At 39.2% G+C, this 24038-nt stretch overlaps 2 protein-coding genes across 2 annotated transcripts; both read right to left on the reverse strand.

Annotated features, from left to right (window-relative positions):
- Positions 1–11626: 11626 nt before the first annotated feature.
- On the reverse strand, positions 11627–12751 carry LOC139450864 (uncharacterized). Its single transcript, XM_071232700.1, has one exon. The coding sequence runs from the start codon at positions 12749–12751 to the stop codon at positions 11627–11629; it is 1125 nt and encodes a 374-aa protein (XP_071088801.1).
- A 441-nt stretch (positions 12752–13192) lies between these two features.
- On the reverse strand, positions 13193–16755 carry LOC139450865 (uncharacterized). Its single transcript, XM_071232701.1, has 4 exons — positions 16740–16755; positions 16137–16204; positions 14315–15304; positions 13193–14191 (listed from the first exon to the last, which is right to left on the reverse strand). The coding sequence occupies exons 1-4, from the start codon at positions 16753–16755 to the stop codon at positions 13193–13195; spliced, it is 2073 nt and encodes a 690-aa protein (XP_071088802.1).
- Positions 16756–24038: the final 7283 nt, after the last annotated feature.

The following is a 24038-nucleotide window of genomic DNA, read 5'->3' on the forward strand; positions in this document are numbered from 1 at the left end:
ATATCTGACAAAAGTTTCGCTATGCCTTAGTACTGCGGTCTCTTTATTGAATGGGACCCAGCTGGGGCCTAGTCTTCAAAGCAATCTTAGTGAGTGAGTATGGTTTTACGCCGCTTTTAGCAATATTCCAGCAATATCACGCCGAGGGACACCAGAAATGGGCTTCACACATTGTACCCATGTCGGGAATCGAACCCGGGTCTTCAACGTGACGAGCGAACGCTTTAACCACTAGGCTACCCAAATCTTAGTGATGTGACTGTCATAAGTCGATGTTAAAGAGGGACTATCCAGTCCAGATCACAGTGTTGTGCTCTGTGTTAGACTGATCCATCATTTTCATAGAATTTGGTAACAATATATACTACTCAAAAGAAGTGAAAGAACACCCAATTCTTTCATATTACTATAGTTTATTTGTCATGCCATTGTTATAGTGACATGACAGATTGACTATAGTAATATGAAGAATTTGGTGTTCTTTAACTTATTTGACTAGTATACATCATACATTTTGAGTAAAAAGACAAATTTGTGTTTGAACGACTTGGATTAAATTTGCTAGGACCAATTTGCTCAAGAGTAGACCTCCTTTAATGTATCAAGAGTTATAATCATCTTAGCGCTAAGATCCCCTTGTGGAACCTGTCCCTGCTTGAGCCATTGGATGTAGTCCCCGGAAAACATTTGTAGCGTGAGGACCACAATCGGCTTATAATGACACGGGTGGAGGTCACCATGTATATGTAATGTGCTAGGATATTGCTGAGTATAGTGTAAATCTCACTCACTCACTCACTCACTCACTCACTCACTCACTCACTCACTCACTCACTCACTCAACCACCAAACCACCCACTCACTCATTCACTCACTCTTCTGGGCGGGGCGGTCGGGTAGCCTAGTGGTTAAAGCATTCACTTGTCACGCCTGGACTCATGTTTCAAAAACTCATGTTGAAATTTGTGTGTGATTTATTTTCTGAACAAATGGAACTTTATTATAAACATATTGACAAAAAGATGTTCTAAATAAGCATATTTGGAATATGATAATGAGATTTAAGGTTTTTTAAACATTTATGCTAACTTTTGTATCTGTAACATGAGGACAATATATGATTTGTTTGTTTGTTTGTTTATTTGTTGTTTAACGCCACACTCAGCAATATTCCAGCTATATGATGGCGGTCTGTAAATAATCGATTCTAGACCAGACAATCCAGTGATTGACATCATGATCGATCAATGCAATTGGGATCAATGACATACATCGACCAAGACAGCGAGCCTGACCACCCGATCTCGTGAGTTGCCTTTTACGACAAGCATAGTCGCCGACAATATATGAATCAGGTCTAGAGCAGATATAAGCTTACAGATTTTTGTCAAATATGGCATGTCAGTGCCATCCAGACTAGTCCCTAATTGTTATGATGTTATTTCAATATTGGGGTATATATCTTTGATTAACAGCCATGATCTCAACTCTACTCTACAGCATTGCCTGGAGATGGTCATAGTGTTTCCGGGGAGCGTGTTGGCCAGGCATACAGTGGAACAGGCAAATAACACTTGATTCTTGACTCACTGGGTTTCAGTACTCAACTCTGAAATTTCTTTGCAATTGGTCATTTGACACTGGTAGAGTGGCTCCAAAACTGCACTGAGGGTTCAAAGATCGATGGTGAACTAATTTTAAGGGAAGATATTGTTCCAATATATGCCTTTTAATGCCTCTTTTGAAATATGACAGAAATGAAGGGTATGAAATACATTGACAAGCATTTTGGCAGGATCAAACCCAAATTGACTTAGCTGAAATTCCAAATGTTTTGATACACTCAGGGATAAGAAATTGCATTCATCTGTTCATTAATATTTCTATGAAATAAAATGTTGAAATAAAAGTTGAAACACAAACAGCCCTCTCTTGTCACCGACATTGGTTCATTGTGACTTCACAGTACCATCTCTGTTAAATACTTACTCACCTCTCCATGAAGTTTGAGTGAGTGAGTGAGTTGGGTTTAACGCGCTTTTAACATCATTCCAGTTATATCACAGCGTGTCAGCTTAATGTGGGAGGAAAGCCCGAAGTGATGCAGGTCTCAGATGTTTACCACTTCGGTGAAACCCACGAGCACGGGTATGGTGTTGACAAACCTAGAAACATAATCAGGGTGAACCAGGATTCGAACCCACAATCACAGGTTTCTGGCGTGTCCAGGGGACGCAACTCTGCACAGCGAATCGCGGCGCCTTAGACGACTGGGCCACCCTCATGCCCCCCCATGAAGTTTGAACACAGAATAATATCTAAACATTATATATTATTCTAAATATAAATTAGAAAGATTCTGGATCTGCCTTGAATGGCAGTATACAGTGGAAAGTAATATATTACCGTATTCGACTTAATAAGCACCCAGAGAGCTCTCAAAGTTAGAAATAGGGGGCTCTTATTAGAATATTATTTTGGTGGAAAAAACCCAGAGTTAAACAGATTGTTAATTTCATGGTTTATACTGACAGCCTCAAATGTTTATATCTGACAGATATATTTTTCCAGAATTTAATTGCCCATAATTAAGGGTGCATATAACACATGAGTGTGTATTATACATGAATAAATAAAAGTCTTGTCTATATTGATCAATCAGAAGGGGTGCTTATTTCGATTGTTCACTAGGCAGTATATTAGCCAATTTCGACGTTGGCGCTTATAAGAGCAGGGCGCTTATTACGTCGAATACGGTATGCAAGTTTAAACTTTACAATGTCTCCTGAAACTTTCAAATGCAGCTTAGTTGTGACATAGCTTTCCATATTTGGTGTGCCAGCACTGATTATTCAAATTATATGCAATGAACTGTCACATATTTTGCAAGTTCAAACCCTTTATATTGTCACCCTTAAGTCGTGGCCGGTAATTGTGACATGGCCTTACATACACCTTTGTAGAGATGGCTGTCTTTTATCAAATTACATGTCTTTACCCCAAAAAAGGAGGGCACAGTAATATACTGAAGGGAATTTAAGTAAAAAGATTTCATAGTTTATATTTTTATTAATTGGCACTTTGAAATGTGTGGTGGATGAAACAGACATGCTGTGTAAAAGACAGAGGCTTCTTGGTTCTGACAGGCTAAGAGAAACTGATGAGGCTATAGCTGCTTTTAAAGCTAGTAGGCTTTAGTTGATATCAATGCTATATCTTCAAGACATGAGAGCAGGTGACAATGTGACATTGTAGTTTTTTAAATGAATGTTTTCTTTGAAACTAGGTTAATTTGTTCTCTGTACTTGCATTGAGAATGCTTTCATGATGGATGCGTATATGTTGTATTTCGATTTTTACATTTAATACCATGTGAGTGTTTTCGAGACTGCCAAAAAAATCATTTGTCCAAATGCCTGCTCTACATGGCCCTGTGAGTAACACAGGCTCACGATATGTTCATTAAGATAAGTTTAAACTGACATTAAGTAGAATTATAGTCATCACAAAAAGGCGGTTGTTAGGAAAATAGTCTTCTCATCTCTTCCTGTTTTATGGAGACTTTGCACCAGAAAATATATTCCATGAAGGATTTCTTTTTCGATAATATTGATAAATTGTCTCATTAAAAGTCTTATTATGAATAAGTAATTGAATTAGCTCTAACACAAAGTTGAATCAGGGTGTTTTGAAGTGGATGCTTCTTTTTGAAGGTTAAATGTTAACAGCTGAAATTGAAGAGAAAATCGGAAGGTGAGTGTGTGTCTTTAAAGCCAAGCTGCACTATGTAAGAGGTTGAATAATGAGGATTTTATGTGATAAGGAGATCAGTATTAGGAAAAAAAATCAATATATCTTTAGTTCCATCAGTGATTAAATTCTCCCTGGTGCCGTACCAGTAAAAGGGGCGAGGGAGAGGATGAAAAATCAGATTTTGTGCAAAAAATTAAATGTTCTGTTGACAATACTGGAAGAATGCAGTGTTTATCTTGATTAGAGAATGTATGTTGATATTTGTCTTAATCAATATATTTGCTATGGAAATTTACACAATCCAATAGTGGCTTACTCGTGATAGTCACACGAGCACTATAGAAAATCAATTGTGGGGGCGAAATTTTTTTTAAATGGTATTAGTGAGGTGAGAACTTTATTTTTATGAAAGTTGCTATTCACTTGATGATGCTTCTCAAAATGAATTTATCTGTCGAAGAATTAACATTTTATTAGGTTTAATATTAAATTATCTCCAAAACCAGGTTTTGGTTTCATACATGCATTATTGTTTATATTGTTGTTGTTTGTCATAATCAAATTTATTTTTATGAACATATTGTCTATTTAAGTGAGTGAGTTAGTTGGGTGTAACGCTGCTTTTAACAGTATTCCAGTTATATCGCGGCGATCAGCTTAATGTGGGAGGAAAGCCCGAAGTAATGCAGGTCTCAGACATTTACCACTTCGGTGAAACCCACGAGCACAAGTATGGTGCTGACAAACCTAGAAACATAATAAGGGCGAACCGGGATTCGAACCCACAATCATAGGTTTCTGGCGTGCCCAAGGGATGCAACTCTGCACAATGAATCGCAGCGCCTTAGACAACTAGGGCCCCTCATGCCCCCCTGTGACAATGAAATTATCTCTATTTGTAATAACTTCTACAATAACCAATGATATTTTTCAGTGTGGAATTTATCATATCGATACTATTTCATACCTTTCAGGGGCAATGGGGTAGTCTAGCTGTTAAAGTATTTTCACTCATTCCATGTGTGGTTATATCCCAATTGCATAGAACGATGCTTATGCTGTCAATCACTGGATTGTTTGGCCTAGACTTGATTATTTTCGGACTGCCATCTATTAGTTGGAATATTGCTGAGTGTGGCGTCAAACAAACTGTAGTCGCAACAACCAGGTTAGTGTTAAACTAGATGCTTAACACAATGGTAGAATAACGGGTATTAAAGAGGCATACAAATGGTGTTTAGATTAAAGATGCTCATAAAAATCATACTTATACGTATACAATCGACGAGATAAGTGCCCTGCTCTAATAAGCACCCATGGTGATGTTTACCGGTAAATCGTATTTTGAAATTTATTGGAATTGGAATGTTTTGACAAACCATGATATTTAGACGGGAGATTTTGTGCCCAGGTTGAAAAAGAGGTACTGTTTCTGCAGACATGTTCACATGTATTTCATTCTTAATGGCTAAAAAATTATTCATGAATAATTGCCACAATAGCTGGCTGCCAGGTTTTGTTTTCAACCTCACATGTGCATCCTTGTGTATAGTGACAAAACCAAGGCATGTCATTGTCAAAGGATTGCAAGAATGAGGTATAGCAGGATATAGTAAAATAGATATGATGTAAAATGTCTTTTCTGCTTCATGAGCCAGGATAGGCATAAGTTGTTAAGGCCATAGACCTTTCCCACTTTGGTGAAATACATGATCACATGCATGGTGGTGATGGAGCAAGGATCATTAATATTCAGGTGAACCTTAGATGTATAATTAAGACAAGCAAATCCTGCCAAGGTTGTAGGAGGTGCTCCCTACCAAGTGAATTTACCATAAGGTCACCAATCTGTTTTACTAGATTACATACCTGCCAACATAAGAATTTTGAAAAAGCAGTAGGGAAAGAAAAGGAGGGGGAGAGGAGGAAGAGAAAAGAAAAGAAGATGGAGAAGAAAAGAACAGTGATTCTAAGAAAGTAAGAAAGACAAAGATGATCATTTAAGAGGAAGTAATGGGTTTAACGTTGCATTGAACAGTATTTCCGTTATATCTGAAATATCATGTCAGCAGTGTGGGAGGAGTGCCTTAAGTGCTTCATGTTAACCACTGGGTGTAACACAAGCACAGGCTTTGTTTTTTATAACTTTTTATTTATCCCCCGCCCAACGAAGTTGGCAGGGGATATAGAAACGGGCTCCGTACATACTGAACTGGTGCCTTTTGCTATTGAGAAATTTTAGAAATTTTTATTTTTTCGTTTCCATGGCAACAAGATGGACTTAGGTTCCAAACTCATCTTTTTTAAACAATTTCCATGACAAGTTCCACCTTGGTTAGAAAAGGTTAGGGTTTGTTTAGATTTAATTATGTCATAAATTCTGCAACTGGGGCGGGGGATATAGCCACGTTAGTGGCAAACTCTTGTTTCTGTTGCATTTTTACACATGGGCTATACAATGTAAAACATAGGCAGTAAACAAAAGTTGAGATCAGAATTATTGTGTGGGAAACAAAAGATGACAAGATGACCAAAATTTGTAGAATTTATCGATACTATTACTTATGAGAGCTGTGTGTTTTGTAAGCATGTAATATTTGTAAATCTCTTTTTTTTTTAACTAAAAGTTCGGTACCTTTTTTGAATATCTATATTTAAAAATTACGAATTCGCAAAGTAAGATAATTACATTTATAGGATCGTTGTGTTGCTGATCAAATCCAAGCAGAATGTTTTTTCTTGTTAATGTGAGCTTAACTTGAATCTCGTCTCATAGCCACTCTTCCAGTTTTTGCCATATGGGTTTCACTTTGCTACAGTCTGCCAGTGCATGGGAAACAGATTCTTTACTATTTGAACCAAAAATACATGTCTCCGAATCAACTAGTCGCATTTTAAAAAGTCTTCTGTTTGTTGGTAGTATATGATGTAATACTTTTTACTGGAACCATTGTAGTTCAGTATCTTTTGTGCATCGGAATGGTATTGATTATAAGTATGCCACACACTTAAATCGAGATCGTTTTCTAAAATATGCTTCCATTTTGCACAATGTTGGTTATTGACATTAAATTTTTTCATCAAGGTTCTGTAGTATGACTGGCTATTGCCATTCAGTAGTTCAGACAGATATGTAGGTATGAATGGCTTTTGAAAGGTCTGTATGTCCTTAAAGTCGACAAAGTGTATTGAGCAATACTGTTTTAGTGCACTTATTATTCCTCTACATCACAAAAGGTCATTGACATAGTGTACACCACTTTCGCTCCAATTTGGATAGTGACTTATTTTATTATCTATTAGAATATTTTTATTGTTCCAAATGATTTCTGAGGCTATAGTATTAGAAACTAACTTAGGTGTGTTGACAATGGATGTAAAATCCCACCAGCTTGAGAGAAGATGGCTGTAAAATGTATTACGAATCAACGGGCTGAGAGTATCTTTAAGATTCAAACAATTATATTCAAATATTTCCGCAGAACCTAGTTTCGGTAAATTGGCTCTGAATAATTTGCCCCATTTAGATGTCTGTTCATACTATTGTTTAATTACTGTGATTTTTTTAGACTGTATAATTTCTTTAAATTTAGGAGCATTTAATCCTCCATCTTTCACACCGCAGGTGAGTTGAGTTCTTTTTATTTTATCTGGTTTATTTCCCCATATAAATCTAAAGCATGTTTCTTCAAAATTTTTAATTACACTTTCTGGGGGGTTAGGTATAGAAGCAAAAAGATGGTTTAGTTTTGGAATGATTAGAGATTTTAATACAGTGATCCTTCCAAGAGGTGATAGGTTTCGGACAGACCAGATATGCATGAGTGCAGGCTTTGTGCTGACTGGCCATAATCTGGTGTCAGAATCCACAATCATCACTTTCTACCATGTCTAAGGAACACAACTCTCTGCACAGGAAATTGCTGTACCTTTGAAAACTGGTCCACAAAGCCCAAAAGAAGTAATGGAGCAAAGACGTAAGCACAATTTATGTACGTCTTTGATTGGAGTGAGGTAAATTTGGAAGCGACATTGGCAAGATTTCATATATATTGTAGTGATGGGAAATGGGGAAGAGGGAAAGTCTGAGGAGAGAGAAAGAAGAAGTGGAAGTTGGGAGGTGGAGAAGGCAATTGAAGGGAAAAGAATTTAGAAAGAAGAAGTGTATGGGGGTTGGGGAGATCGGGAGATCGAGGGAGAGGCAGATAGAAGGGAGAGGAAGAGGGACTAAAGGAGTGGATGGAGGTTGGAGAGATCAAGGGAGAGGCAGATAGATGGGAGAGGAAGAGGGACTAAAGGAGTGGATGGAGGTTGGAGAGATCAAGGGAGAGGCAGATAGATGAGAGAGGAAGAGGGACAGAAGAAGGGGATGGAGGTTGGAGAGATCGAGGGAGAGGCAGATAGATGGGAGAGGAAGAGGGACTAAAGGAGTGGATGGAGGTTGGAGAGATCAAGGGAGAGGCAGATAGATGGGAGAGGAAGAGGGACTAAAGGAGTGGGTGGAGGTAGGAGAGATCAAGGGAGAGGCAGATAGATGAGAGAGGAAGAGGGACAGAAGAAGGGGATGGAGGTTGGAGAGATCAAGGGAGAGGCAGATAGATGAGAGAGGAAGAGGGACAGAAGAAGGGGATGGAGGTGAGAGATCAAGGGAAAGGCAGATAGTTGAGAGAGGAAGAGGGACAGAAGAAGGGGATGGAGGTTGGAGAGATCAAGGGAGAGGCAGATAGTTGGGAGAGGAAGAGGGACAGAAGAAGGGGATGGAGGTGAGAGATCAAGGGAAAGGCAGATAGATGAGAGAGGAAGAGGGACAGAAGAAGGGGATGGTTGAAAAGATCAAGTGAGAGGCAGATAGTTGGGAGAGGAAGAGGGACAGAAATAGGGGATGGAGGTGAGAGATCAAGTGAGAGGCAGATAGTTGGGAGAGGAAGAGGGACAGAAGAAGGGGATGGAGGTGAGAGATCAAGAGAGAGGCAGATAGTTGGGAGAGGAAGAGGGACTAAAGGAGTGGATGGAGGTGAGAGATCAAGGGAGAGGCATAGTTTGGAGAGGAAGAGGGAAAGAAAAAGGGATGGATCGAGGTATGAGAGATCAAGGGAGAGGCAGATAGATGGGGGAGGAAGAAGGACAGAAGAAGGGGATGGAGGTGTGAGAGATGAAGGGAGGGGCATAGATGGGAGAGGAAGAGGGACAGAAAAAGGGATGGAGGTATGAGAGATAGAGGGAGAGGCAGATAGACAGGAGTGAAAGATTGACAGAACAAGGGATGGAGGTATGAGAGATCAAGGGAGAGGCAGATAGACAGTGAGAAAGATTGACAGAAGAAGGGATGGAGGTATGAGAGATCAAGGGAGAGGCAGATAGACAGCTGAGAAAGATTGACAGAACAAGGGATGGAGGTATGAGAGATCAAGGGAGAGGCAGATAGATGGGAGAGACAGAAGAAGGGATGGAGGTATGAGAGATCAAGGTAGTGTCAGACAGGTGAGAAAGATTGACAGAAGAAGGGGATGGAGGTTGGAGAGATCAAGGGAGAGGCAGATAGTCAGGTGAGAAAGATTGACAGAACAAGGGATGGAGGTATGAGAGATCAAGGTAATGTCAGATAGACAGGAGAGGAAGAGGAACAGAAGTGAAAAGCAGTGAATCATAAGAAAGGGTGGGAGAAAAGAAGAAGGGGGTGGGGATGGGGCCGAGGAAAGAAGTGGTAGTGGGAATGAGGGAAGAACATGATTTAGATTTCAATCAGCTACTCCAAATCACCAAAGCATAATGTCCGCCCACCATACAACACAAAGGCCCAAATATGTTGCTGCTGATAACTCTATACATTTAGTATATTGAGCTCTTTCTCTTGGCCTTTTCAAGGTCGTGAATAGCTCTTAATTCCATATCCAAGGGTGTTCAATTTCCCTTTCATGTGACATTCTTCCTGAGTGTAAATGCCTCCATTTCCAACTGTAATTTGTTCGATGAAAAGATTACACTGTTGCCCCCACTTGGGGGCTGATGAGTGTCGTACTCTACTATCTGTATGGTACGTATTGATCTGTTAGTGCAGTGTATATGATGGACTTCCAGGCACTGTCTGCATATGGGATAGAACTCTTGAAGCAGATGTTCAATGCAATAAGCAGTTCTGTGCCATGTATGAGGATGGCATTCAGAAGCAGATCCAGAATTTTGAAACAAGGGGTTCACGTGGTCCAAGTCTTGAAGTGTGCTTGAAAACAGGATAGAGGACCTGGCATAGGTTGACACATAAGGTGTAAGACATGACAGATATAAGGGGATTTATCCAACCCCTTCCTCTGGATATGTGTGTCTGTCTATCTGTGAGTGAAAGAGTGTGTGTCTGTGAGTGTGTGTGGTGTGCATGTGTGTCTGTATGTGTGTATGTATCTGTGTCTCTGTGAGTGTTTGTGTGCATGTGTGTCTGTATGTGCATATGTGTGTTTGTGAATGCTTGTGTGTGTGTCTGTGAGTGTTCTGACCAGTCCTTGTTTTATCTCCTTAATGCCAAATACCAGGCAGGGTAACAAAAAGTACCATCTTTTAATGCCTATTGGTATGATACGGCCGGGGATCGAACTCCAGACCTTCAGCTCTCAGGGCAGATGCTCAATCCACTAGACCACATAGCGGCCAGGGACATGTGTGCATGGAAACACAGGCCTGTTTTCAAAAATCTTATGTGTCAACTTGGGAAAGTCCATCTATCATGTTTTTATTCCCTTCGTGACTTGGGTATGATGCATCTCCTTTTTCAAAATCCTGGCTTTGTCATGACCCTTTAAAGTGAGAGATTTTGTTGTTGTTGTCATTCTTGAAAAAATGTAGTTTTATACTCAAAGATTCCTCATAATTGGCATCAACGTGATTTGTGTTCTATCTATTTCAATTATGTAGTATCATTGAGGGTGAATCTTGTTATTACCATGCTGTGTTTGACACAATCCTGACTATCTCGGAGTCGTTGCATGACTTTGGAAATTACATCTGCAGCATCACAGAATATCTAAATGTAGTTTGTTGCCACACATTGATGTCTGTGTGCATGTCACGTCATCCAATATCTCCCCATTATGGCTGCAGCTGAATGTATAACCTAGACTGGATGGAGTATTCTATTCACTGGATGTGCTGTTATATATCTATGGGCATCAGGGTCTATACAGGGTATTATGTTCTGAAATGGTATGCAACTATTGTCTGAGTGAGTAAGTGAGTTGGGTCTTGAACAATAGTTCTGTTGTATCATGTTTCATCATAGTGGGGAGCAATCTCATTAAAATCAGATCTTAGTTCTCGCTATCGCTAAACATGGATCTGAGGACATCCCATTACGGGTCACGTCAGAACGACCTTTCATCCGACCAATCAAAGCGTCGCTTACCAGATCATGAAAGTGACAGTCGGAATGTGTTTTCTAATCATGCAACCTCAAAAACGTTAACCCGGGGTATTCCGAATGACAGTTATGGCCCGTCTGTCTCTCGCTTCAGTGGGATAAACATTTGAACGGAGGAGGCATTGCACAGTATGTGGGAAGCACTGCCATACAATCGCAACCATACATTAGATATTCCGGAATGTTTAGTTTTCAAAATTTTAATTGAGAACTGTGTCAACATATTTTCAAGCATAGTCTGAAATGGAAGTCACCAGGTTTAAACAAGTGCCGTAAAGCTCAAGAAAGCTGCTTTCTAATTGGCTGATGTCGACTCTTTGCTAGTCGCGGTCAGAGTTCGCGAAAGGTCGTTCTGACGTGACCCGTAATGGGATGTCCTCAGATCTTTGTTAAGCGGCTGCGAGAACTTAGATCTGATTTGAATGAGATTGAGTGGGGAGGAAGCTTAAATATGAAACATCTGTGCTAGAGAATAACTGCTTTCGTTTTTTCAACATGACAGATTCCATGAATGGTAAAAGCTACAGTCAGTGTTGTGTTCTGTTCCTGCTCTTCAAGTACCGTCTTTACTGTCCATGTAGTCAGTGTTGTGTTCTGTTCCTGCTCTTCAAGTACAGTCTTTACTGTCCATGTAGTCAGTGTTGTGTTCTGTTCCTGCTCTTCAAGTACCATCTTTACTGTCCATGTAGTCAGTGTTGTGTTCTGTTCCTGCTCTTCAAGTACGGTCTTTACTGTCCATGTAGTCAGTATTGTGCTCTGTTCCTGCTCTTCAAGTACCATCTTTACTGTCCATGTAGTCAGTGTTGTGTTCTGTTCCTGCTCTTCAAGTACAGTCTTTACTGTCCATGTAGTCAGTGTTGTGTTCTGTTCCTGCTCTTCAAGTACCGTCTTTACTGTCCATGTAGTCAGTGTTGTGTTCTGTTCCTGCTCTTCAAGTACCGTCTTTACTGTCCATGTAGTCAGTGTTGTGTTCTGTTCCTGCTCTTCAAGTACCATCTTTACTGTCCATGTAGTCAGTGTTGTGTTCTGTTCCTGCTCTTCAAGTACAGTCTTTACTGTCCATGTAGTCAGTGTTGTGTTCTGTTCCTGCTCTTCAAGTACCATCTTTACTGTCCATGTAGTCAGTGTTGTGATCTGTTCCTGCTCTTCAAGTAGAGTCTTTACTGTGCATGTAGTTAGTGTTGTGTTCTGTTCCTGCTCTTCAAGTACAGTCTTTACTGTCCATGTAGTCAGTGTTGTGTTCTGTTCCTGCTCTTCAAGTACCATCTTTACTGTCCATGTAGTCAGTGTTGTGTTCTGTTCCTGCTCTTCAAGTACCATCTTTACTGTGCATGTAGTCAGTGTTGTGTTCTGTTCCTGCTCTTCAAGTACAGTCTTTACTGTCCATGTAGTCAGTGTTGTGTTCTGTTCCTGCTCTTCAAGTACCATCTTTACTGTCCATGTAGTCAGTGTTTTGTTCTGTTCCTGCTCTTCAAGTACCATCTTTACTGTGCATGTAGTCAGTGTTGTGTTCTGTTCCTGCTCTTCAAGTACAGTCTTTACTGTCCATGTAGTCAGTGTTGTGTTCTGTTCCTGCTCTTCAAGTACCATCTTTACTGTCCATGTAGTCAGTGTTGTGTTCTGTTCCTGCTCTTCAAGTACCGTCTTTACTGTCCATGTAGTCAGTGTTGTGTTCTGTTCCTGCTCTTCAAGTACCGTCTTTACTGTCCATGTAGTCAGTGTTGTGTTCTGTTCCTTCTCTTAAAGTACCATCTTTACTGTCCATGTAGTCAGTGTTGTGTTCTGTTCCTGCTCTTCAAGTACAGTCTTTACTGTCCATGTAGTCAGTGTTGTGTTCTGTTCCTGCTCTTCAAGTACCATCTTTACTGTCCATGTAGTCAGTGTTGTGTTCTGTTCCTGCTCTTCAAGTAGAGTCTTTACTGTGCATGTAGTTAGTGTTGTGTTCTGTTCCTGCTCTTCAAGTACAGTCTTTACTGTCCATGTAGTCAGTGTTGTGTTCTGTTCCTGCTCTTCAAGTACCGTCTTTACTGTTCATGTAGTCAGTGTTGTGTTCTGTTCCTGCTCTTCAAGTACCATCTTTACTGTCCATGTAGTCAGTGTTGTGTTCTGTTCCTGCTCTTCAAGTACAGTCTTTACTGTCCATGTAGTCAGTGTTGTGTTCTGTTCCTGCTCTTCAAGTACCGTCTTTACTGTCCATGTAGTCAGTGTTGTGTTCTGTTCCTGCTCTTCAAGTACAGTCTTTACTGTCCATGTAGTCAGTGTTGTGTTCTGTTCCTGCTCTTCAAGTACCGTCTTTACTGTCCATGTAGTCAGTGTTGTGTTCTGTTCCTGCTCTTCAAGTACCATCTTTACTGTCCATGTAGTCAGTGTTGTGTTCTGTTCCTGCTCTTCAAGTACAGTCTTTACTGTCCATGTAGTCAGTGTTGTGTTCTGTTCCTGCTCTTCAAGTACCATCTTTACTGTCCATGTAGTCAGTGTTGTGTTCTGTTCCTGCTCTTCAAGTAGAGTCTTTACTGTGTATGTAGTTAGTGTTGTGTTCTGTTCCTGCTCTTCAAGTACCGTCTTTACTGTCCATGTAGTCAGTGTTGTGTTCTGTTCCTCCTCTTCAAGTACAGTCTTTACTGTCCATGTAGTCAGTGTTGTGTTCTGTTCCTGCTCTTCAAGTACCGTCTTTACTGTCCATGTAGTCAGTGTTGTCTTCTGTTCCTCCTCTTCAAGTACAGTCTTTACTGTCCATGTAGTCAGTGTTGTGTTCTGTTCCTGCTCTTCAAGTACCATCTTTACTGTCCATGTAGTCAGTGTTGTGTTCTGTTCCTGCTCTTCAAGTACAGTCTTTACTGTCCATGTAGTCAGTGTTGTGTTCTGTTCCTGCTCTTCAAGTACCGTCTTTACTGTCCATGTAGTCAGTGTTGTGTTCTGTTCCTGCTCTTCAAGTACCGTCTTTACTGTCCATGTAGTCAGTGTTGTGTTCTGTTCCTGCTCTTCAAGTACAGTCTTTACTGTGCATGTAGTTAGTGTTGTGTTCTGTTCCTGCTCTTCAAGTACAGTCTTTACTGTCCATGTAGTCAGTGTTGTGTTCTGTTCCTGCTCTTCAAGTACCGTCTTTACTGTTCATGTAGTCAGTGTTGTGTTCTGTTCCTGCTCTTCAAGTACCATCTTTACTGTCCATGTAGTCAGTGTTGTGTTCTGTTCCTGCTCTTCAAGTACAGTCTTTACTGTCCATGTAGTCAGTGTTGTGTTCTGTTCCTGCTCTTCAAGTACCGTCTTTACTGTCCATGTAGTCAGTGTTGTGTTCTGTTCCTGCTCTTCAAGTACAGTCTTTACTGTCCATGTAGTCAGTGTTGTGTTCTGTTCCTGCTCTTCAAGTACAGTCTTTACTGTCCATGTAGTCAGTGTTGTGTTCTGTTCCTGCTCTTCAAGTACCATCTTTACTGTCCATGTAGTCAGTGTTGTGTTCTGTTCCTGCTCTTCAAGTAGAGTCTTTACTGTGCATGTAGTTAGTGTTGTGTTCTGTTCCTGCTCTTCAAGTAGAGTCTTTACTGTCCATGTAGTCAGTGTTGTGTTCTGTTCCTGCTCTTCAAGTACCGTCTTTACTGTCCATGTAGTCAGTGTTGTGTTCTGTTCCTGCTCTTCAAGTACAGTCTTTACTGTCCATGTAGTCAGTGTTGTGTTCTGTTCCTGCTCTTCAAGTACCATCTTTACTGTCCATGTAGTCAGTGTTGTGTTCTGTTCCTGCTCTTCAAGTACAGTCTTTACTGTCCATGTAGTCAGTGTTGTGTTCTGTTCCTGCTCTTCAAGTACCGTCTTTACTGTCCATGTAGTCAGTGTTGTGTTCTGTTCCTGCTCTTCAAGTACAGTCTTTACTGTCCTTGTAGTCAGTGTTGTGTTCTGTTCCTGCTCTTCAAGTACAGTCTTTACTGTCCATGTAGTCAGTATTGTGTTCTGTTCCTGCTCTTCAAGTACAGTCTTTACTGTCCATGTAGTCAGTGTTGTGTTCTGTTCCTGCTCTTCAAGTACCGTCTTTACTGTCCATGTAGTCAGTGTTGTGTTCTGTTCCTGCTCTTCAAGTACGGTCTTTACTGTCCATGTAGTCAGTGTTGTGTTCTGTTCCTGCTCTTCAAGTACCAACCAAGTCCTCCTTACCTACATTTATACACAACCTATTCACACTTCTAGGCGCTGTAGTTGTACAAGTTTATGCATGGCCCAATAAATGTGTTAATTATAGCCATTTGTATACAAAGAATTCACACAATTGTCTCGGGGGTCATTATTTTTTTCTTGGACTCAATAAAATTGCCAACAAATCCTTGCCAAGTTGACAAGAAAAACTAAAGCTTGTGGGTGAAAATCACCTGCTTATAGAAACTGTTAAGTAAATCTTGTCTTCTTAGAAATAATGTCCATGGTCATGGCACGGAGAGACTGGGAGTCTAAACCTTAATACATCTCTAAAGTCCCTGGTATCCTAAAGCTACATATCCCCCTGGAAGCATGGACAAACATCCTTTCTGACATCACCGAATAGCCGTCAGTACAGATTTCTTACAGAAACACCAACATGTTTAATTGGCTAGATTTTAAAACTGATCCTTCAAATAATGATCAAGATGGGTATTTGTCTGGTAATTAACCTAAATATTGTTAACCCTGCCTTAGTATCAAAAGCATTAGTTTTGCAGTTCACAAAAATGTAAGCTTCCTAGCCATCAGACACTCATCAAATCCTGCTCTCTTTTGAGGGGATTTGACAATCGGGACTGCACACTTGGACACAATTAAATATCCAATCCTATCTGCAGGCAACCTTAACAGAGCCTTGACCAGTGGTTTAGGCTGTTATTGGTTCTAATCCATGTTATTAGCAAGGCTTATCTGTCATATTTGTTAGTGTCAAAATTATCAGGCAAAAGGATTTAGCGAGTAGAGCTATGTGATCCTATATCCCAAGGACATTCTAGTCTGAGGGGCATACAGTGATGATGAAGGCAAAACTGCTACCGTCTTCATGAACTGGATCAATAACCTTGGTTCTCAGGATGTCTGAAAAAAAAAATAGGATTGTAAAACTGAAATATCTTGGAAAGAAGTTTGTAAAGAAAGTTAATGCAGGCGTGACAAATTCCTGATAAAAATAGTCCTACAGAAGGAATGAGGTTTATTTTGAATGTAATTAAGGCATCACAACATGATACTTTGAGTTTTTAATTGATTTAATTAACCAAACATGGGTTATCACTGTATCTTCACAGTGACTTGATAGTGTGGGTTTTGGAATTAGGTGGAACTGATTCTTTTCTCATAAATACCCTCGAGGCCGTAATGTTTCTATTTTAGTTCAGATTTATTAACCATTTTGTGATGAAAAGTTTTGTTAGATTTATGCTTAAATTTATGAAACAAAAATAATAAATCTTAACTAAAACAGCCACAATATACATTATTTATTATATTATTTATTATATCATATTATGTTATTATTTATTATACATGTATTATTTATTTTTATGGATCTTGATATTTTCTGAAAATTTCAGTTTGAAAGTTTGGTCACATTATTGACTTAATGTCTTCTTACCAATGACGTAGTTCATATCAACCACTGATTTGCCTAGTAAAGACTTGATTATTCACAGGGAATAGTTTGAATATTGCCAACTGTGGTGTTGAACAACATTCATTCAGGTGACTATTTGATAATTTTTGTGTGTTGTCTTTTTTATCTTCTTTGTCGTCACCCTGCATGTTGTCGTTCTAAACTTTGTTTTGTAATTTGCATATTAATGTAGACTAATCAATTTGATGAACTGCTTTCAAGAAATTACCAAATATATACAAACATAAATTTGAGTTATGTTTGGTTAATAAAAGCGACCAAACCCTTTCTATGATCATAAGAAACCACTGTTGAAGGCAGAGTGCATTGTCAATTATGACTTTGTAATGAGCATGTGTTTACACTCTGGTAATACGTTCACCTTTTTGTTAACACCTGGTATCATCCCTATTGGATAGGCTGCCATGGTCTAGTGGTAGAGCGGAAGGTTGGGGTTAGAACCTTGGCCACGTTAACAGATGGTACTTATTGTTACCCTTGATGGGACTAAGACAAGGACTGGTCATCTCAGAGTCAGTATACTGTGTCTGAGTGGGTATTCATGTTAAAATGCAGCATGGTATCTCAGTGGTCTTATTGGATAGGCCGCCATGGTCTAGTGGTAGAGCGGAAGGTTGGGGTTAGAACCTTGGCCACGTTATACCAAGAAACATTAACAGATGGTACTTGTTGTTACCCTTGATGGGACTAAAACAAGGACTGGTCATCTCAGAGTCAGTATACTGTGTCTGAGTGGGTATTCATATTAAAATGCAGCATGGTATCTCAGTGGTCCTATTTGATAGGCCGCCAGGGTCTAGTGGTAGAGCGGAAGGATTGGGTTAGAACCTTGGCCACGTTAACAGATGGTACTTGTTGTTACACGTGATGGGACTAAAACAAGGACTGGTCATCTCGGAGTCAGTATACTGTGTCTGAATGAGATGTTAAAATGCAGCATGGTATCTCAGTGGGCTGGCACTATCTAACAGACACGTACATGCATCCACACTCACACATTCATGTACGTCACTAAATAAGAACAATAATCTTGAATGTGACGTTTAACCTTATTTCACCTCACCACCCTATTTGATAGTCATCCATAAACACTTGCTTATGATATGATATAATTGGACTCATTCAATGGACTCTACTTTTGAGCAGAGATGCCTCGTGACTATGGAAATGTTTTTTTTTGCTTATATTTATTTGAATCACTATCACATAAACATGCTTTTTCACAAAAATAGTTTATTTTTATTTTAAAACCCTCATTTCAAGATTTGCTTTAAGAAATCAGGCTAGATCAAACAACAAACTCCAATATCAGATTGGTCTGGCCTTGATGAAAATATATGCATATCAGACCCATGACCAATCTGATGCTATAGCAGTAACACACTATATGCCCTGCAGCACCGAGATACCGGGAAATCACAACAAGTTATCTCCATCAAGACAACATTGATTTCACCATTACCCTGTATACATTTTCCTTTCAGCTTGAAAATACGAAAAACGATTTCTTGTCGCTGCTAATGGTGATAGCAAACGGCTCTGATCAATTTCGATTGAGTGTATCTCAACGGAAAGCCGAGTTGTTTGCTGTGTGAGAAATGGAACGTTCTGGTGGTGGGTGTTGATAGGTCTTGTTTGTTTTGGTAGTGATTTCATCTTTGTTATGTATACATGACGCATCTTGTGTTGTTTTTTGTGATGTTGGTAACTTGGTTACATATAGACTTGGATTGTTTTAGGTTTCAGTACAGGCAAATATTGATGTATGATTGATTTAATGTCGCTTTACAGGCTTTTGTTATTAATAACACATTATGCGGCTGAAGTTAGTTGACAACCATGTTGACATCTGTCAAACAGTTGTCAATTTTATGTCTGTTTGGTATGTAACATTGTGACATGATATAATTGTTTGTTGAATTTATTTGGGAACCAGTTTCATTTTAATGGTAAACAATTTTTTATCTCATTTTTTTATTTTTGTATATATGTTATTTTTAAACATATGTATTTTTAGAGACTCACAATATAAATTTTATTCTTACACTTGATAAGGGAGAGAGACAAGATGTGTATTGTTACATTCTTAAATAATTTAAAGATGCTTTGTTTAAATTTAAATTATTTTAAGGGAGACAATTTTTTTTATCATTTTATTGATTTTCAATCATGTAGAAGGAAAATAAATAATCTTTAAAAGAATATTATCAGTGTTTGGTAACTTCTTTAAGTTGCATTGAGAAGTTGATATGATGAACAAGGGAGATAATTCAATGGATATACATCTTCTTTATTACAAACAATGCACATTCATTGTTATAAAGAAGCTGCATGTCCATTGATCTGTGTGTGGGAAGTGTATTTCCAAAAATAACTCTTGATAACAGATAACAATACAAATTAAGATATGTCAATAAAAAACATTTTCAAACAAAAAGAGGCTTTTAATGTTACAGTATTTTACTTTCACAACAAGAAACATATTGCCTAATAATTACATGAATTCTAAACCCGAATTTGACATTTCTGACAGTAATGGAAATGAATTGTTATATTAGTCTGAGTCATTCACACTCATATTGTTAATTATTTCGGAAGCATAATAATCTTTAGATGTCACCTTTTCATTTTATTAATAGTCATCCATCCATGGCGGATTCACAACAATAGGTGAAAAGAGACATTTTCAACAACAGGAAATAATAATGACACCTGCCTCCGCAATGGGAACTTTTCACTTCTTGGAGCATTCTGTGCAAACCCTGCAGCTGACAAGGCAGGAAAGCCTCTGTCTACCCGCAGTTATGACATGCAGTGTTATTTTGACATTTATGTACAATTTCTTTTCTTTTCTTTTGATTGTGTAAGAATAAGAGTGATATTTTTTAAATGTTATTTATGAAAAGCCATACCTTCACTGGTTAATGTATGAGGTGTGGTGAAATGGGATTTAACGTCGCATCCAAGATTATTGCACTTATATAGCGATGTGCATGTAAGTGTGTGGCTGCATGTGCTAGCTGGTCTGGACTGATGCCAATTTATAGTGCTAGCCCACTGATATACCATGCCGCAGTTTAACATGAATACCCCACTCAGACACAGTATACTGATTCCAAGCTGACCAGTACTTGTTTTAGTCCCTTAATGCCGAGCGCCAGACAGGGTAACAACAAGTACCATCTTTTAATGTCTTTTGGTATAACGTTGCCGCGGATCGAGACCTGGAAGTTCTGCTCTTTGGGCAGAGGCTCTGCCACTAGACCACGGAGGCGGTGATTGATGTATGAGTGATGCTATAACCAAGCTTAATCTTTAAAATGTGTTAAAATGTATTTCTATTCAAAATCATAATAGATTTTATGGAAAGAAGCAAAAAAACTCCACATATCATTCAGATTTGTGTGGGTTCTCATTTCATCATAATTACAATTTTGTATATTGGCAAGTAAATTATCTTTCACATATATTTAGACATATATCCTGTATCCTATAGCCTATAGCCTATAAGATTCTTTATCTTTGGTGATAAACTTGATGGTTGATAAGAAATAATGTAACTTAACATTTCTCACATGTTTCTGATATTTCCGAAAATTCTTTTTGTGCTGAAAATAGCCAACACATCTCGTCAAAAGAGGTCTTTTCCTCGATCAATCATCACCAAGCGCTGTTATCCATGGCGCCATGTATAAAAACGGTTAAACTCATCAAAGGAAATAATAACCTCACGTATTGACCTAGCTTATTGATTATCCTACAGTATATCATCCAAAATTTCAGCTTGGTGAATATTTTAGTACCTTCACACCTTTCTTTTACTGTTAGATGAATTCACACTTTGTCACATCACTACCAAATGAAAGTCAAACAATTCCAACCACTAGCATATTCTCTAGGCTGCGGTGTCAATATCGGAAATTGATGTAAAAATGTTTTCAAACAATAATATGATTTGTTCCATCACCATGTCACAAATGGACACATTCAGAGAATACGATGATCGCTTACACAAAAATCTTGACTTGCCAGCCATTGAACTGACTCAGGTAACAATTCTGGTAATGAACTATACCAAGCATGGCAAGGTATGCTAATTGAATTTAAATATTCATAAGCTAGATTCATAACTTGTTGACCCTGTTGAATGACACAAAGCGCAGGAAGGACTAAACATCTGTTATACGTTTCAGCTTTCTGGGTCATGGCTTGGCTGTTACATTTTGTTGAATAAAATAGGAATTTTCTTAATTGACATTATCCAGCATTCATGGTTATTGGTGCAAGATGACCGTTACACAGTCTTAATTAAATAGCATCATAAATAACAAAACATGTTTCCTGTTAATGTTATTTCCTGGAGTGAGTGAGTGAGTGAGTTGGGTTTAACACCGCTTTTAACAGTATTCCAGTTATATTGGGGCGTGTCAGCTTAATGTGGGAGGAAAGCATGAAGTGATGCAGGTCTCAGACGTTTACCACTTCGGTGAAACCCACGAGCACGGGTATGGTGCTGACAAACCTTGGAGGATACCGGTTGCTGACCAGTTTCAGAAATATAAATTCACAATATGAATCACTGTCCAGATTTGATTATTTACTGTCTGTTGTCATATAGCTGGAATATTGGATTGCTGTGTTAACAACAAAGAAACATGAATATAAAAGAAGTTACTAACCCAAAATGTATATTTCACGTTTTACATATTGACTTGTCTTCCAAAGTATCCAGGATCAACGCAAACAAACATTTGTATTGATCAAATCTTATCCTATTCGACAACTAGGACTTCAATTACAAAAAAAAGCGACAAAACCCATTCCATATTCATAAGGAATCTCTACTAAGAACCATTTCAGTGTAAAGTTCTTCAGGAGAGTTCAGGATTCCATATAGAAATGCCAATTATATACAAGAGCATACATGCATACTTTTCTTTAGATTAACCTTGTAATGTCTAAATACAACTTCTAAGAATCAACCAGTATATTCAAAATTAGCATACATTCAATTAATTATTAGCATCTAGTTCTGTTTGTCGTTCCGTAGAATGGAAAAATGTTTTTTTCTTTAAGAAAAACTAACGGGATCGGGTGGTCAGGCTAGCTGACTTGGTTGATGCATGTCATTGATCCAATTGCGTGGATCGATGTTCATGATATAAATCACTGGATTGTCTGGTCCAGACTCAATTATTTACAGACAGCCTCATATAGCTGGAATACTGCTGAGTGCAGCATTAAACAACAAACCAACCAACCAACCAACCAACTTTAAGAAAAAAATAATTGGTCTGGTGTTAATTTATTACGATTGATATGGCTATGAAAGCAGTGTGAGAGCATCATTAAGAGTGTTTATGTAACTAACAGTTGAGGAAGTCATGCAATCTTAAATGATGGATCATGATAGAGTTCTACAGACACATGTAGTTCAGATGATGTTCTTACAGCTGTAATGTATTCCTAACTGTATTATGTATAACCACCGTATGTTATCTTACCATCAAGCAGGGTTTGTTGTGTCAGTCTGCAGTTTATATATATAACAGCTGTAGTGCTAGGGGTATGACAGCTGTAAGGCTATAGGGGTGTGACAGTTGTAGTGCTATAGGGTTGTGACAGTTGTAGTGCTAGGATTGTGACAGTTGTAGTGCTACGGGTGTGCCAGTTGTAGTGCTATAGGGTTGTGACAGTTGTAGTGCTATGGGTGTGCCAGTTGTAGTGCTATAGGGTTGTGACAGTTGAAGTGCTAGGATTGTGACAGTTGTAGTGCTACGGGTGTGCCAGTTGTAGTGCTATAGGGTTGTGACAGTTGTAGTGCTACGGGTGTGCCAGTTGTAGTGCTATAGGGTTGTGACAGTTGTAGTGCTAGGGTTGTGACAGTTGTAGTGCTATAGGGTTGTGACAGTTGTAGTGCTATAGGGTTGTGACAGTTGTAGTGCTAGGGTTGTGACAGTTGTAGTGCTATAGGGTTGTGACAGTTGTAGTGCTATAGGGTTGTGACAGTTGTAGTGCTATAGGGTTGTGACAGTTGAAGTGCTAGGATTGTGACAGTTGTAGTGCTACAGGTGTGCCAGTTGTAGTGCTATAGGGTTGTGACAGTTGTAGTGCTATAGGGTTGTGACAGTTGTAGTGCTATAGGGTTGTGACGGTTGAAGTGCTAGGGTTGTGACAGTTGTAGTGCTATAGGGTTGTGACAGTTGTAGTTCTAGGGTTGTGACAGTTGTAGTGCTATAGGGTTGTGACAGTTGAAGTGCTAGGGTTGTGACAGTTGTAGTGCTATAGGGTTGTGACAGTTGTAGTGCTAGGGTTGTGACAGTTGTAGTGCTATAGGGTTGTGACAGTTGAAGTGCTAGGATTGTGACAGTTGTAGTGCTACGGGTGTGCCAGTTGTAGTGCTACGGGTGTGCCAGTTGTAGTGCTAGGGTTGTGACAGTTGTAGTGCTATAGGGTTGTGACAGTTGTAGTGCTAGGGATATGACAGTTGTAGTGCTAGGGATGTGACAGTTGTAGTGCTATAGGGATGTGACAGTTGTAGTGCTAGGGATGTGACAGTTGTAGTCCTAGGGATGTGCCAGTTGTAGTGCTATAGGGATGTGATAGCTGTAGTGCTAGGGATATGACAGTTGTAGTCCTAGGGATGTGACATCTGTAGTGCTATAGGGATGTGACAGTTGTAGTGCTAGGGACAGTTGTGGTGCTAGGGATGTGACAGCTGTTCTAGGGATATGACAGCTGTAGTGCTTAAGGATATGATAGCTGCAGTGCTAAGTATATGGAAGTAATAGTGCTTAAGGCTATGGAAGTTGTAGTGGTAGGGCTATGACACTTGCCATGCGAGGGATGTGAGAAATGTAGTTTTAAGGATTAAGTATCTCAGCAGTAGTGGTTAAGTCAGTAATATGTATCCCTTTGTTAGAACTATTACAGCCTTATAATATGAGTGGCTGTACTTGTAAGAGAGACAGAACTCTCCTTCAGAAGTTCCTTGATATGGTTCTACTCTATAATTGGTCAGATATGATCAATAGGAGTCCTAACCCACCTCATCACTTGTCTGGTGCTGTCATAGGCACACAACACCCGGCACAGCATTAAGGCATATACATTACCATTTGGACAGCGTTGTGTGGTTTATGCAGTCCAACAGCTCCACAGAGTAATCTGTTCCTTGTACAAACTCCTCCCAGCCCACTCCCAGATACTTCTATGTATAGGACAATAATCAAACAATACTAGATTCCCAGGGAATGGTAA

Source organism: Haliotis cracherodii, unplaced genomic scaffold (assembly GCF_022045235.1).
Source record: "Haliotis cracherodii isolate W230 unplaced genomic scaffold, xgHalCrac1.p SCAF_8, whole genome shotgun sequence".
In the NCBI taxonomy this organism is placed as follows: Eukaryota; Metazoa; Mollusca; class Gastropoda; order Lepetellida; family Haliotidae; genus Haliotis; species Haliotis cracherodii.

What these genes read in the sequence shown, in the direction of transcription:
- LOC139450864 (XM_071232700.1), bottom strand. Translation starts at nt 12,751, where the DNA reads ATGGTACTTGAAGAGCAGGAACAGAACACAACACTGACTACATGGACA.
- LOC139450865 (XM_071232701.1), bottom strand. An exon ending in GTTTTGCCTTCATCATCACT is followed by an intron (nt 15,305 to 16,136) that starts GTATGCCCCTCA and finishes GTATAAATGTAG; the next exon opens with GTAAGGAGGACTTGGTTGGT. An exon ending in CTACATGGACAGTAAAGATG is followed by an intron (nt 14,192 to 14,314) that starts GTACTTGAAGAG and finishes CTTGAAGAGCAG; the next exon opens with GAACAGAACACAACACTAAC.